The 14270-nt window shown below is 58.0% G+C and overlaps 2 protein-coding genes across 4 annotated transcripts; both read left to right on the top strand.

The window, feature by feature from the left end:
• The first annotated feature begins 550 nt into the window (after window positions 1-550).
• HOXD9 (homeobox D9) lies at window positions 551-3609 on the top strand. 2 transcript variants are annotated; one of them, XM_035567552.1, is made up of 3 exons: window positions 551-566; window positions 1848-2483; window positions 2869-3609. In XM_035567552.1, exons 1-3 carry the CDS (start codon window positions 563-565, stop codon window positions 3108-3110), a joined length of 882 nt encoding a protein of 293 aa, XP_035423445.1. In that variant the 5' UTR covers window positions 551-562; the 3' UTR covers window positions 3111-3609. The 2 variants fall into 2 exon arrangements, with proteins under 2 accessions (XP_035423445.1, XP_035423436.1); XM_035567543.1 differs by lacking the exon at window positions 551-566 and having other exon boundaries at window positions 1799-2483.
• A 4452-nt stretch (window positions 3610-8061) lies between these two features.
• On the top strand, window positions 8062-10123 carry HOXD8 (homeobox D8). 2 transcript variants are annotated; one of them, XM_035567588.2, is made up of 3 exons: window positions 8112-8258; window positions 8538-8685; window positions 9286-10123. In XM_035567588.2, exons 1-3 carry the CDS (start codon window positions 8127-8129, stop codon window positions 9579-9581), a joined length of 576 nt encoding a protein of 191 aa, XP_035423481.1. In that variant the 5' UTR covers window positions 8112-8126; the 3' UTR covers window positions 9582-10123. The 2 variants fall into 2 exon arrangements, with proteins under 2 accessions (XP_035423472.1, XP_035423481.1); XM_035567579.2 differs by having other exon boundaries at window positions 8062-8685.
• Window positions 10124-14270: the final 4147 nt, after the last annotated feature.

The raw sequence follows: 14270 nt of genomic DNA, 5'->3' as shown, positions 1-14270 counted from the left end.
ACAAACAACAAAGCGGTGCTCAAAGCCCACCTCTTTAAATATTGCGCACACTTGAACCATCTTTATTTTTATTTTTCCTTTAAAGATACTCGCTTCATCACCGAAGAAGTTTCGGCAGTGGGGACTAATTAACTGGCTCCATACCAAGTGTTCAACGTATATAAAAAAGGAGGTTCACACTAATCTGCCCGCTTTATCAATTTCTATCTGTGTGCAGCGAGGGGCAGTTCCTCGCCATACAGCAAGCCCTGCTTCTAGAGAAAATAAAGGGAAGTCTGAAAATGCAAAGGAAAATGCTAGATCGAGATGCCCAAAAACTAAACAGAAAAAAATAAAAAAGGAAAAAAGGAAGAAAACAAGCTAAGAGAGTAATAAATCATTAAATAAACAGGAATTTCAGTCCCTTCCTCATACCGGCCCGCGAGTAGGAAGTGTTTTCGCAGTGCTGTTGTTTGTGTCCTCAGCGGGCTCTGCTGTGGGCTCTCCACTAACTGTGCGTTTCCTCCAGATCCCGACACAGCCACCTTCCCTCGCTCAGAAGAGCAGAAATGTGCGGAAGACCATGGGTAATCTGGTTTTCAATACTAACCGGGCATCTTGTGGCTCGGGGAAGGGGAACCGGCTCGGGGAGGGGAGAGAAGGAAGAGAAAGCGAGGAGGGCAGAAAGCTCCCGCAGGCATTGAACGTGGCCAGCCGGGGCTGGCCGGCCCCGGTCCCCCTGAACTCGGGCGGAGGAGACAGCGGGGCCGGGGCTGCTGCGGGGCCTCCTCGGGGACCCCTCCGGCCGGGCTGCCCGGGGGCTCCGCGGCCCAAATTTTCTCGGGTGCAGCAGGGGCGTGCGCCCAGCCACGCGTCGGCCGTGCTGGGAGACACAGGCTTCGCTGTTCCCATCCGTCCGTTTTATTAGGGACACATTAATCTATAATCAAATACACCTCATAAAATTTTTATTGAAAGGCATAAAATCATTACAGAGGTCTTCCACCTGTTTTAAAACAACACAATGGGCATCTCTTTTAAAACGCGGATCCTTCCCATGGAAACTTTCTGCCGAGGGAGGGGGGCACGGGGACGGATAATACTACCCGCACACGCTCTGAAATATGGAAGTACCGCAATGTGCTTTTACTGTAACATTTTCCTGTTTTATGAGAAGTCGTTACAGTCCCAGCTTGCGATGGTTTGTTTTTACAGGCAAGAATCCCCCCTTCCCAGCGGGTTTCCTCAGCAGCTCGAAGTGTGATTAGCAAGCCAAGGCTGTTGGATTTATTTAAACACCCTGCCTCTCGTTGATTAAGAAATGAATGGCAGAAATCACTCAGACGACATGAAGAAATAGTCCGCGCCCGCCGCGGCCGTGGGCTGCCAGCGCGGCCACGCCCGCCGCGCCCCGGGCGGGCAGGGCAGGGCGGGCAGCGGGCAGGCAGCGGGCAGGCAGGGCCGGCAGGGCAGGCAGGGAAGGCAGGGAAGGCAGGACAGCGGGCAGGGAGCGGGCAGGCTGCGGGAAGGCTGCGGGAGGCAGCGGACAGCGGGTGGTGCGGCCGGCGCGGGCGGCCCCGGCGCGGTGCGGGTGCGCGGCGCGCTGTGCGGTGCTGTTGTTGATGATGATTTTTTTTTTAATCACAGCAGCCCCAGTTTAGCGGATTGATTTACTCGCAGTATTGGTAAATATGATCACGTGGGCCCCGCGACCAATGGTTGAGGCTTGCAGTCTGCAAAATACTACGATTGTTCTCAGGGAGGGTATCATATACAGTTAACAGTGTAACCTTTTATATGACTAAGAGGGGAGCCTAAAATGTCGTCTAGTGGCACCATAAGTAACTATTATGTCGATTCTCTCATAGGCCATGAAAGCGAAGAAGTTTACGGGAGTAGATTCGTCCAGGGAGGTCACAGTGCGACCTCCAGGCCATCAGGTGTTGCAGAGAGTTCAGATTTTTCCTCCTGTAGCTTTGCGCCAAAATCCACCGTGTTCTCCACCTCCTGGTCCACGGTTCACCCTCAGCCGTCTGCGGCAATGACCGGCATCTACCACCCCTACATGCACCAGCCCCACTTAGGGGCAGCCGACGCCGGCCGCTACGTGCGCTCCTGGATCGAGCCCTTCCCGGGCTTCCCGGGCGGCGGCGGCGGCGGCGGCGGCGGCGGCGGCGGCAGCGGCGGCGGCGGCGGCGGCGGCAGCAGCGGCTCCGCGTCCAGCTCCGGCTCCTCCACTGGGCGCCACTACGGGATAAAGCCGGAGACGGGAGCAGCCGCCTCCTCGTCTTCCTCCTCCTCCTCCTCCTCCTCCAAAAGGACTGAGTGCTCCTCGTCCCGGGAGTCCCAGGGGATCGGTGTGCCCGAGTACACGTGCAGCTCCTTCCTCCAGGAGCCCCGGGAGAAGGCGGCTGCCAGCAGCTCCAAGGACCCCGCCGCCTGCAGCCACAACCCCAGCCCGAGCAGCGATCTGAAGGAGGAGAAACAGCAGCAACTTGACCCAAGTAAGTAAAAAAAAGGAGAGAGAGAGAGGGGGAGAGAGGCAAGGAGAGAGGCAGGGAGAGAGGGAGAGAAAGAAAGAAAGAAAGAAAGAAATTGCCCCTTTGATTTATTGCCGAAACCTGTAAGGCTCGAATGTGCAAAACTGATAGTTTTACTAACCTATAAAAACGTCTAGACGCCTACCCCAGCGCAAGCAGCAACAAGCACCCATAAAAGACTCCACATAACCACCTACCATCAAGACATCATTTGTACAGTAAACAGACTGGGGCATTAAGGCTTTTATGATAATTCCTCCGAAGTTGTGAAAACAGTCCATCCTTCGTTAAATTAATTTAACGACCTTTCTTCCCCCCCCCCCTTCCCTATATACCTCCCTTCTTTCAGATAACCCTGCAGCAAACTGGATCCACGCTCGTTCAACGAGGAAAAAGCGTTGTCCCTACACAAAGTATCAAACTCTGGAACTGGAAAAGGAATTTCTCTTTAACATGTACCTCACCCGAGATCGCCGTTACGAAGTAGCTAGGATTTTAAATCTCACAGAGAGACAGGTCAAAATCTGGTTTCAGAACAGAAGAATGAAAATGAAAAAGATGAACAAGGAGAAAGGCAATAAAGGAGACTAACGCTGGGGTAGAAATGCAGTTGGGGAATATTGCTTTAGTTTTGAGTTTGGGGCTTTGGGAGATTTTTTTTTTTTTTAATTTTTAATTTCGGTTTGGTTGGGTTTTATGCTTCCCCTGCCCCCCTCAGCCCCGCATACGTTTCTCCTCCTCCTCTCGCGCCCCCCCCACCCCAGGAACTTTAAATCAATCTGGTCTTTTTTAGATAGAAGTGAAACGTGGTCTATGTCAGGTATTTTGGGAAATTTTGTCTTGCTCGCCAACGTGTTTTGCAGAGTCGCTTCATCCCCCCCTCCTCCTTCCCAGACCGTTTGGTTGATGATGTTGTGAGTGCACGTTAGCTTTGGGAACTTTATCTGATGTTAAATGTTTGACATGTTTCTTAAAAGTGATGTAGTCTAGGTAGTTACTTTGCCAAAATAAAGGTAAGGAAAATAACTATAATTATGGTAACAAGATATATATTAAATTACAGTCGCTTCAATCAGTGGGGGTGTTGTGTCGTCCACAAGTTATTAAAAGGAAACCTTACCCCGACCCTCTGCTTTCTAGGTCTGAATTGCGCTCCTTCGCAATAGATGCCACAGCGAGGCCACGAGAGCCCCCCCCCCCCCCCCTTTAGTGCACTGTTAGGAGGTTGTCTCAGACCCGAAGCCGTTCGCAACAGGCCTCACGTTTCCCGGTCCCCCGGCTCGCTGCCGCTCCCGCCCCCGGTAAATGCTGTACTACCCACCACGTCTCTGCCTCCCGACCTGCTGTAACTGTTGTCCGCTATTACACAATAAAGGCTGCGAACGAAAAGCGCTGCGCTCGGAGCAGAAATCTGTGCGTCCCTCACCCTGCCCTGCCCGAAAAACCCCGCACAGCCCCGCGCCTCCCGCCCGCCGGCCCCGACGCTCCTCTCCGCGCCGCTCCGCGCTGCAGCGGGCACGGCGGCCCCGCTACCAGCCCCGGGCCGGGGAAAAGCTCCCCTGGCTCCAGGGGCTCGGCCGGGTGCGCCCGCCTCTTTGCTGGCTTTATGCGCGGCCTTCGGGCTCGCTCGGGGAGCTCTGGGGGTCATTTAGGAAAGATTTCCGCACCGCTCCTCCTAATAAGCCAAACGGCGCTTATTCGCCCAAACCGTTCTTGTTTTGTTTTCCTTTTTTTTTTTTTTTTTTTTTTTTTTTTTTGGCCGTTTCTGTTCCCCACGCTCTTTAATCTGGAGGTTGGGGAGCTCTGGAGGGACCAGGCTACTTCCAAACCTGCAGCGATATTGGCGAAAGCTCATTTCGCAGCACGTCTCATGCCTTCAACATTTATAAACACACGTGGCTTTATCAAGATAATTGAGATGAAGTTCATTGTAAAAAATGCTTTGTTTAAAGAGCAACCATTAAAATGAAGGACCCGTAAATATTTACGAGCAGTTCGGTTAATTCAAGATTAAGGGGAGAGCCGAGAGACCTCGCGTTTAATGTTTTCTACCTCTCTCTCTCTCTCTAAAAAAAAAAAAAAAAAGGCAAAAAACATGTAGTGCCAGGAAAAGGTGTTGCATTGCTTCCCATCTATTGTCGAGAAGATACCTATAATTCTTTTAAAACAGGAAGAACCGTGGTATAATAAAACCATTGAGATGGCTAGACGTCTGGACCTAATGAGTTTACGATATGCTATGGCGCTTTTCTTTGAAACCACCTTATTTTGATGTTTGTGTTTGTTAGAGGAAGAAAAAAGCCAAAAATGCAGACAAACTAGGTCTTAAAATCTTGGACTATAAATTTCAACACGTCAGCGTTGGGCCAAGGCAACAGTCTCAAAAAAGACACGAAGGTCACGAAACAGATTTTACCAAGTCCACTGATTAATGGAAATGTATTTTGTTGGATATTCTACCGTGCTGAATCCTACCGTCTTAGCGTTCATATTTTCGAGAATAACCGGTCTGTGTGTGTGTGATCTACAGCTAACAACACGTAAACTATATTATTGCCACTGAGCACTGTTAGGTTGATTCTAGCAGAGGCTCTGCTAAGAACTTGTCACCAAGCCCACACCATTTCCTTTTAATATTTTATCTCAGGCACAATGACGCATTTTACCTAGTATATTTTCTTTTTTTTTTTCATTTTCTTTTTCTTTTCTTACTTCTGATACTGTGTGCGCTTATTTCAAAATGGCAGAAAGAAAATGAAACGTCTCGAACGTCAACGCGCAGTTCCTCCATGTAAATCGCTTTTAGTGTCAAACTAAACAATAATTTAATCCCTACCCGTTGGTTGTGTTAATGTATGTTTGTACATATGCACAGTCGCGTGCACAGGCACACACATTATCCCGAATAATTCACAGGCATGTGTGATGGAGCGGGGGTAAACAAAGATTCATCTTTACTTTCGTTTACATAAATCAATCTATAGATACATAAACGCACGGGCAAACAAAATAACATGTTCAAGACAAAAACGGAGAGCTCTGAAACTACCACACATGGAGTATTCATGGTGTAATATGTGGGGAAACATGATCGAAAACGCGATAGCAGCGGTCTTCAAAGCTCAGGCATCTTTGCTGGCTGCCATGTGTAAACGAGGCGCATTCTTTGTATGTAGTTAATTATAGCACTGGCAAAAAATTAAAAGAGGGTCACCGAAATGTGCTGAGAAAATGGCACTGGAAACTCCGACAGACACCACAACCACCACCACCCCCTCCCAAAAGAAGAAAAAAGAAAAAAAAAAAAACGAGGAAGAAAAGCAAAACCAAAAAAGAAAGGAAAGGAAAAGCTGCTCGTGACCGAGATCGTCGAGAGGCGAACATAACACCGCGCCGATCTCTGGCGGCGGAAGCGGCGCCCTCCTGGTTCTGGCGGACCCCCCTTGGCGGCGGGGCCGGGGGCCGTAGTGGGGCTGCCCGTACCCGTCCCTGTCCCTGTCCCTGTCCCTGTCCCTGTCCCTGTCCCTGTGTCCCTGTCCCTGTCCCTGTCCCTGTCCCCCTGTCCCTGCCGCCGCACGCCGCCAGAGGGCGCCCGCGCTCCACCCTAGGCGCGGGGCCGCGCCCCGCCGCTCCGCACCGCTCCGCGCCCCGCGCAGCGCTGCGCGCCCCCCCAGCCGGGACCCCGCTTTCGCTGCCGGCTCCGCAGAGCCCCGCGGGGACGGTGCCGGGCATCCCGGCGGGACCCGCATGCGGGGGACGGTCGCGGAGCCTTGGTTGTAGCTCCGCGGGAGGCCGCGGAAGCAGCCGCTGCCCCCTCGAGCCACGCAGGGCTCGGGCGGTGCTTTTGTGTCTCCCCCCTGCCCGGCCGCCCCCGCTCCGACCTCGGGGGGTAGCGCTGCGCTGCTCTCTCGCTGCTCTTTCCCTTTAGCACCAAAAATCCGTGTGCCCCCCAACACCCGGGGCCTCTCATGTCCCCCCCCAGCCGGTCTGTGGGGTTAAGGGGGGGGTTGTGTCAGCGCAGAGCAGCCTCGGTGAGGAGAGCATTTGGGCACCGCGCCGCTCTGGGCTCCAAAACCTAGGGCACGGGGGTCCCTGCGCCTCAGGCCTCGCTAGGCCGGGCGGAGAGCGTCACTGTGCCCTCGCTGGGCTTGGCACAGCCTCACCACGGCCGGTGGGCTTTTACCGGCCTCCGTAAGGCCCTGCTTATGTGCGGGGACCCAGGCCGGCCGCCGAGACAAAGAGAGCGGCACGGCGAGGGCCTCGGACACGGGGCGGGGGTGGGGGCGGCGGGGTGTGATGGGGAAGGAGCCTGCGATGTCTTTTATGTAACCACAAATACTTTTTGTCAATTCACACCAGACGGTCACACGTGGCTCTGGCGGGGCCCGTATTAGATTTCACCTCCATTTTTTCTTCTCTGTTCAAAGCAGGGCGGACTCGAGCTCCTGGGGGTGTCTGCCCTAAAAAAAGCTGGTTCCCGCTGCAGGAAGAGCAGTCAGCCAGAAGCGTTGGGAAGAGAGGACGGGGAAGACGGCGCTCCTCGGACTGGGGCAGTGGGGCCTGCGCAGCCTCCCGGGCCTCCTTCCCGGAGCCTCCGGCGCAGCGGAGGCCGAGGGCAGCGCTCAGCGCCCGGCCGCGCTCCCCCCGCGGGGGCCCGCAGCGAGCCCGGCGGGCAGCGCCTTCGCTCCTTCCTTCCCTCCTTCCTTCCTTCCTTCCTTCCTCCATCCCCGGGAGCTGGGCTCGCCTGTTTCGCTCGGACGGCGTCCCCGAGCGGAGCTGACGGCTCACCCACACGCCTTTCTTCCTCCCTCTCTCTGCCTCGGTAATGACGTCCTCCAAGGGTGAAATGATGGAAAGTATATTCATAGGCATGATTTCCATTAAGTATCAATTAACCTGCAGCCTCAGCCATGCGTGCACGGCGTCAAGGGTAAATGTGCATCTCATTTCCCAGCACTCCGCTCGCCTGCGAGGAAATGACCCGGAGGGCCCCTGCCACTGCGAGCTGCCGCCCTCCCGCACCGGGACCCCCGGGCCGCCCTCGCAGCCTCCCGGCCTCCTGGCCGCGGCTCCCCCGGCGGCTCGGCCTCGGCGGGACGGGCGGCGGCGCCCCGGGCAGCGCGCCCGCGGTTATCGCGAGGCATCTGCGCGGAGCCTCGCCCCGCGCGGCGGGGGACCGGCGGCTCCTGGCGAGCGCGCACCGGCGGGGGGAGCGGGGGCGCCGCGGCTGGGGTGGATCCGGGCAGGGCTGGGCCGGGTTTTTTTTCTTGCCTGAGGAGCGGCACATGTAAACTGAAGCCAAAAGTCCCCCCTGAGCTCATGAGCGTGTGCGTGTGTGTGTGTGTGTGTGTGCGTGCGTGCGCGGGCTGCTGTGTGCCTAATAGGAAATAGTAAAAGCAGTGAGGCAGGTCATTTTGGGAGCGATTATATTCCAGTCCTGGTCACCGCATACACGGAGAGCAGGAGAGGGGAGCGCACTGGCGAGCGGCGGCGGCGGCACCATGAGCGCGGCGTAGAGGCACCGGCGGCGGCGGCGGCGGCTGCGGCGGGGGGGAGCAGCGCCCCGCGCCCGCGCCCGCGCCCCCGCCGGCCGCTGCCCCCTCCCCGATGAGCTCCTACTTTGTCAACCCGCTCTACTCCAAGTACAAGGCGGCGGCGGCGGCGGCGGCAGCGGCGGCGGCGGCGGCGGCGGGGGAGCCGCTCAGCCCCCCGTACTACGACTGCCACTTCTCGCCCGAGGTGAGCGGCCGCCACGCCGCCGCCGCCGCCGCCGCCGCCGCCGCCGCCCTCCTCTACGGGAACGGCGGGGCCGCCGCCGGCTTCCCGCAGCCCGCGGCCGGCGGGGCGGGGGGCGGCGGCGGAGCGGCCGCGGACTTTTACCAGCCGGCCGGGGGGAGCCCCACGGCCGCCTACCAGCCACCTCCTCCTCCCCCTGCCGCGCCTCCGCCTCCTGCCCCCTGCAGCGGGGTTACCTGTCACGGGGAGCCCGCTAAATTTTACGGATACGATAACTTACAGAGACAGCAGATTTTTACGACACAGCAAGAGGCCGAGCTGGTACAATATCCTGACTGTAAATCGTCCAGTGCTAATATTGGCGAGGAACCAGACCACTTAAATCAGAGCTCGTCTCCTGCTCAAATGTTTCCCTGGATGAGACCACAAGGTTGGACGCAGTCAAAATTTGCTTCCATCTCACGTCTGAGTTCGAAACTTTTCTTTTCCTCCTCCCGCTTCTTTCCCCCTGCCTCCCGCTCGCTGCCTCTGCCTCCCTCTCTCCCTGCCTCTCTCTCCGCGACTCCTGTAACCGCGACGGCTCGTGATAATAAAATAAGACAGGGAGCAAACAGGAGCCTCCGGGAAGGCGGCTGCCACCCGAGAGCAGCCCGCAAAAGTCGCCTCCCTGGCACCCGGGCGCAGCTGACACGCACGGCAAGGCAGGAGGCTTGAGGGCGGGGGGCAGCTGCCAGATAGAAAAAAGGTGCCCCCCAACCTCGGCCCCGCCACCTCCGAAGGCGCCTGATGCATCTGCGTGGCTGGGCTTTGGGGGTCTATTTTTGTATATATTTTTTTTTTCCTGCGCCCGTATGTATGGCTCTGGGCTCCTCCGGGTCCTCCGCGGTCTGCTTTTGCCCCGCGTCTCCGTGCCGCTTCTCTCGAGGGATTTGTGGAGGGGCCCGAGCTCTGGCTGCCCGGCCCGCTGCTGAACGCCGTGCTTTGAACGACAGCACCAACCCCCAAAATCCTGTGTTTTTGTTTTAAACAGCAGCGCCGGGTAGGAGGAGAGGAAGACAAACATACAGCCGATTCCAGACTCTAGAGCTGGAAAAGGAGTTCCTTTTTAACCCCTATCTGACCAGGAAGAGAAGGATCGAGGTGTCCCACGCACTAGGACTCACCGAGAGGCAGGTAAAGATCTGGTTTCAGAACAGAAGGATGAAATGGAAAAAGGAGAACAACAAGGACAAATTCCCCGCTTCCAGACAGGAGGGAAAGGAAGGGGAGGCCAAAAAGGAAGCACATGATCTGGAAGAAGACAGAGCAGAAGGCCAGACGAATTAAATTTTGCCCTAAAAGCCTTGGAGAATGGCTATCGAAATAACGAGCGCCACAGCCCGAGACATCTCGGCCCCGTGTCCCCCTGGACGTGGTCCTGCGGGGGACGAGTGACCCCGTGTCCTCCGCCTGACGTCCCCCTGCTTCGGGTGCTTCGGTGCTTGCGGTTTTGTTGCGTCTTGGTCTTAACCGTTCCCGGAACAATCTCTAGATTTAACAGTTCATCTAGTCTTTTTTTTTTTTTTTTAAATTTGATACAGAGTTTGTAGCAATACATTTCTAATGATACATATATATATAAATATATATTATTTTTTGCAATATTAAAAGACGGTGATTGCGGGAATCGACATAAACTTCCAATGATAAATACCAATAAACGAGACATTTAACAATGCTTTATTAATCAAGACAAGTGCACTCGTACTATTTTAATTCTTGTTCTTATCTAAGGTTGAATAAATTAAATAAATTAAATAAATTTGAATAAAAGATCTTAGAAATATATAAATCTTCTACTATTGATATTTGATTAAAATAAACCAAATTTATTCAAATATAAAATCGACCGGCTTCCTGACATCCTTTCTGTAATACTCTCCTCCAACAAGCGCCGGAGCCTCTGGGATAATCCCATCCGCCTTTCCCCTGCCTTTCTTCTCACACTGGAAATTTGGGAGGTGATGGAAATGGCCCCTTCCAGTTCAAGCTCTGCCTTAGCCCCCAGTCCCGGGCGGGGTCCCTGTGCACCCCCCTTCGCCACCGGCGTGTCGGGGACGCGGAGGTGCCGGGTCTGACGGACACGAGGACCACGACCCGGGCTCCTCCCGTGGGTGACCCCACGCTCCCTGTCGGCCCCGGGACCCCCCCGACGTGTGCTCCTGGGCCTTGCTTTCGTGCCGAGCAGCGCAGCCCTCGACCCCGCGGCGCCGTGCACGCTGCCAGCCCGAGGGGAGGGGGGCAGCAGCAGGACCCCCCCAGGGCCCGGCCGGCTTCGAGGGGCTCCGCCGCGGCCCCCACCCGTGGGGGACTCCCGGCCCGGCGACGCCCGGTGAGGCCAAGCCGGGCCCAGCCTCCCCGACGGGGGGCGGGCGAACAGGGAAGAGCAAAGTGTTTGTGGCCTTGCGTGGGGGTTTCTCGGGAGCTGGAACGGTTTGTGAACCCAAAGCAGGCGTAAATACAGAAAAAAATAGGGCATTCCCCCGACGTTGCGGCCCCGGGTGGGTGCATTTTGCTGCTGCCTCACGCGAGTGCGGGGAAGCCGAGCCCAGGCGCAGACCCTGCCGCCGCGCCCGGAGCGGTTTCCGCAGCCACGGGAGGAGAAATCCGCTCTGAGCAGCAAAGCGCTTTCATTTATCCCCCCCTTTCTTCCCTCCCCTCCCTCTTGCTCGCGGCGGGGTCGGGCAGATCGCGCTGTCTGACGGGGCGGCTGGGAGCAGCCTTTGGGGAACAGCGGGCGGAGGGGACAAACCCCACCAAGATTTCGGCGTCGCTTTTTCCCCGGCGCCTCGTGCCTCCAGAGAGCGATGGCTGCCTGGAGGGAAGCGCAGGAACGCGGTGCGACGTGCGACAAACTCGGGCTATCTGCCCGAGAAGCAAGAGCGCTGCCCCCCGTCGGAGCAGGCACGAAGCCGGGGCCTCGCTCGGAGCCCGTCCTCCCCGGCCTTTCGCCTACTGCCCGCTCCCCCCGGGACACCGGCGGCCTCCCCGCCCCTGCAGGGTCCCCACACCACCGAAAAGGCCGGGGCTATCTGGCTCGGGTTTGGGATTTATACAGGGGGATTTGTTCATTTCGTTCCCCTTCCCTTCCCCGCTCTCCGCTGCCCAGCAAGGCACGCTTCAATTCCTGCGAAGCGCCAGCTCTAGAGGGAGGCAGAAACAAGGGGAGTTATTGTTCTGGTTTTATTTTAATCGCGTAATTGGTTAAAGCTTGTAAACGCGTGGAAACTGCGGCAAAGCCGTGAAGTAAACATTTTGCTGCATGAATTTGCATAAGTGCGCCGGTACCCCTAGTGTCCGGGAAGGATGTGGGTCTGGCTGTAAGGAAACCCAGCCGCCTGGCAGTGCAGCAGGCTGCCCTTTCGGAATAATTCCCGCACCGGCGGCACCGGCACGTCGCCTCCCGGGGACTCCCAGCCTCCGTCCTCCGCAGCCGTGGTGGTGGAGGCTCGGGGAGAGGCGGAACGGGGCCCTCCGCGTCCCCCCCTCCATTTCTCAGGCTAGCGTTTGCTCGGGAAAGAGCTGCTGCCGTGGTTGGTTTTAATTTCCAGACAAAGAGAACGAAATTAAAATATTCCTGACAAAGTTTCCGTTAGCGTTGCTTTCCCAGGGCCGACTGGGAATGCAGCCACGCAGCCACAAACTAACACTGGTTTGTAAGGGCCTAGTGGTAACGGGGACTGTCCCTATCTTTTTTTTGCCAAAAAAAAAAAAGAAAGAGACTTTTTATGTACTTATAAAGGTATTTCCCGCCCGTAGCCTGGCAGCCGAATCTCTCCCTCGTTTTTACTCGGAGTCCTGCTGAGAAGAAGAGAAGCGAGGCAGGAGCTGGCCCTGGCGGTCGGCAAACCCTCCGTGAAACAGGGGCCGTCGAGCTGCGGAGCCAGCAGCGGGCTCTGGGGAGGGATATGCCGCAGACGTGCGGGTCGTGGCAGAGAGGGGCCGCCCGTGAGAGCCGCAGCGCGGTGGCCCGGCGCCCTGGGTGTGGGCAGGATTTGTCCCTTCCCACGCGGGGCAGCTCTCCGCGGCCGTGGGTGATGCAGAGGCCCCGGGGAAAACGCCCGGTGCCTCGGCCAAGCGATGCGCGGCACGGGTGTGATTTTCACGGGCGTCTAATTCACTGAAGCAGCGTGTTAAAAAGACCCCGAGTCGTTAGGAGGGTTTATTTTGTCTAGCTTTATTTTCCAGGCAGGTACGACCAACACGGAGGACACCGACGGAGGGCTCTTGCTGTTCTCTGAAACAAAAACGAGCGAGAAACAAGCACAATTTTCGTTCCCTGAGCCGAGCACTCCCTGTGGGCAAGGGGCAATGTTTTAGCCTTTTCGGAGTGTTTTCTGCGAATTACATTTTCCCCTCTCGGTGGCTCCCCCTGGTCCGAGTGGCCCCGCGGAGGTTTTGCGGCGGAGGCAGCCCCGCACGAGGAGGCTGCGGGGAGTCCCCGCTCCATGACAGCGCCCGGCGCAACGTGGGGGACCCCCAAACTTCGCCGTGGGGACACGGCATCAGCTCGGCTCAGGCTAGCTCTAGGTCGGCCGCGACTTCGGCTTCAGTAGTGGGCGCTAAAGGAAACACGTTTTCTTTTGGGGCCCGGCTCCGCGGGGGGGCGGAAGGCAGGCTACGGCCCCCTTTCGTTGGGGCAAGAAGCGGGTCCACCGGGGGGGCAGTTAAGAGCCTCCCTCTTATCTCCCACCCCCGTGGGGCTCCGCGGACTGGCGGCTGCTGCGCGGAGGGCGAGCCTTGTCCCCGCTGCTCCGCGGAGCTCCGCGCCCCTGCCCGCGCCCGCGGGGCCCCGCCACCCCTTCGGGGGCGCGCAGGCCGCAGGCAGGCGGGACCGAGGAGGGGAAAAAAAAAAAAGAAGTGCAGCGCGCAGGCGAAAGAAACATGGCGCTGGGAAGCAGTATGTGCAAAATCCGCAAGGAATTGCAGTAAATTCCTTTTTGTTTGAAGAAAATTTACAACTTGGTAATAGACCTTTTTATGACCTATTTGGGCTCGTCATTGGCTGCGGCTGGTCATGTGCAGGCAGCGAGCGCTTTCATGGCCTTTTCCTGATTTCCCTGGCGAATTTCCCCCTGCATTCTGCCTTCAGAGAGCCTCAGCCCCTCTTTTCCTAACCTTTGTCTACGCTGAGGTGTACGGCAGTCGCCGTGATGTTTGTGCACCGCTCCCCGCATCCCGCGGCCGGCCCCGCCGCCGCTGCCCCGACACCTCCCCGGCCCCGCGACGCCTCCTCGGCGGAGCCCCGCTTTGCCCGGCGCTCCGCGCCCCCGCCGCTGCCTCCGCCACTCGGATTGCTACGCGGGCGCAAAATGGATTACAGCGACCCTCCCGGGCTCCTCTGCAGGCGGGCAGAGCCGCGAACCGGTAAGCACTCGGCTCCCCGCGGGCTGGCCGCCGCCGCCGCTCCGCGCCCGCGCACGGCCCCGCACGGCGGGGGAAGCGGGGCACGGCGCCGAGCCCTGCCCCCGGCCCTGCGCCGTCACCTGTCCCTCGGAGCCCTTATTACTGCCGCTATTCTCATTAGCGGGGTGGCAGCTAGCGCCGTTACTGCTGCTGCTATCCCAAGCGGTCCCGGCCGGGCGGTGCGCGGTGGGGCGCGGAGCGAGCCGCGGCCCCGCGCAGGGCAGCGCAGGGCTGGCAGCAGGGCGAGTCCTCCAGCGAGAGGCCCCGTGGCTCTGGCTGTGTCTCCCCTGCCGGGCTGGAGCCCTGCGCCCTGTTTGCGCGCCGGGGCTGCCCTTTGAGGAAGGGCGCTGGCGTAAGCTGGCAGCGGAACAGGTGCTTCCTGCCGCCCCGCCGGGAGCACGGCGCTGCTGCCCCCGGCCGCCGCTTCCCCACCGCCAGCCCCGGGCGGCTGCAGCGGGGCGAGTGCGAGAAACCGCGGGGCTTGTGCCGCGGTGCGCACAGGAGATGGGATTTGTCCGCCTTGCCTGCAGACGCGTGCAGGTCCCACACCGCCTTGCCTATCCGTGTGTG

The sequence above is a fragment of the Cygnus atratus genome, chromosome 6 (genome assembly GCF_013377495.2).
Source record: "Cygnus atratus isolate AKBS03 ecotype Queensland, Australia chromosome 6, CAtr_DNAZoo_HiC_assembly, whole genome shotgun sequence".
NCBI lineage: Eukaryota > Metazoa > Chordata > Aves > Anseriformes > Anatidae > Cygnus > Cygnus atratus.
Note: the sequence above shows the minus strand (reverse complement) of the source record. Positions and strands in the feature narration are given on the sequence as shown.

What these genes read in the sequence shown, in the direction of transcription:
- HOXD8 (XM_035567579.2), top strand. Translation starts at nt 8,127, where the DNA reads ATGAGCTCCTACTTTGTCAACCCGCTCTACTCCAAGTACAAGGCGGCG. An exon ending in TCCCTGGATGAGACCACAAG is followed by an intron (nt 8,686 to 9,285) that starts GTTGGACGCAGT and finishes TGTTTTAAACAG; the next exon opens with CAGCGCCGGGTAGGAGGAGA.
- HOXD9 (XM_035567543.1), top strand. Translation starts at nt 1,799, where the DNA reads ATGTCGTCTAGTGGCACCATAAGTAACTATTATGTCGATTCTCTCATA. An exon ending in ACAGCAGCAACTTGACCCAA is followed by an intron (nt 2,484 to 2,868) that starts GTAAGTAAAAAA and finishes CCCTTCTTTCAG; the next exon opens with ATAACCCTGCAGCAAACTGG.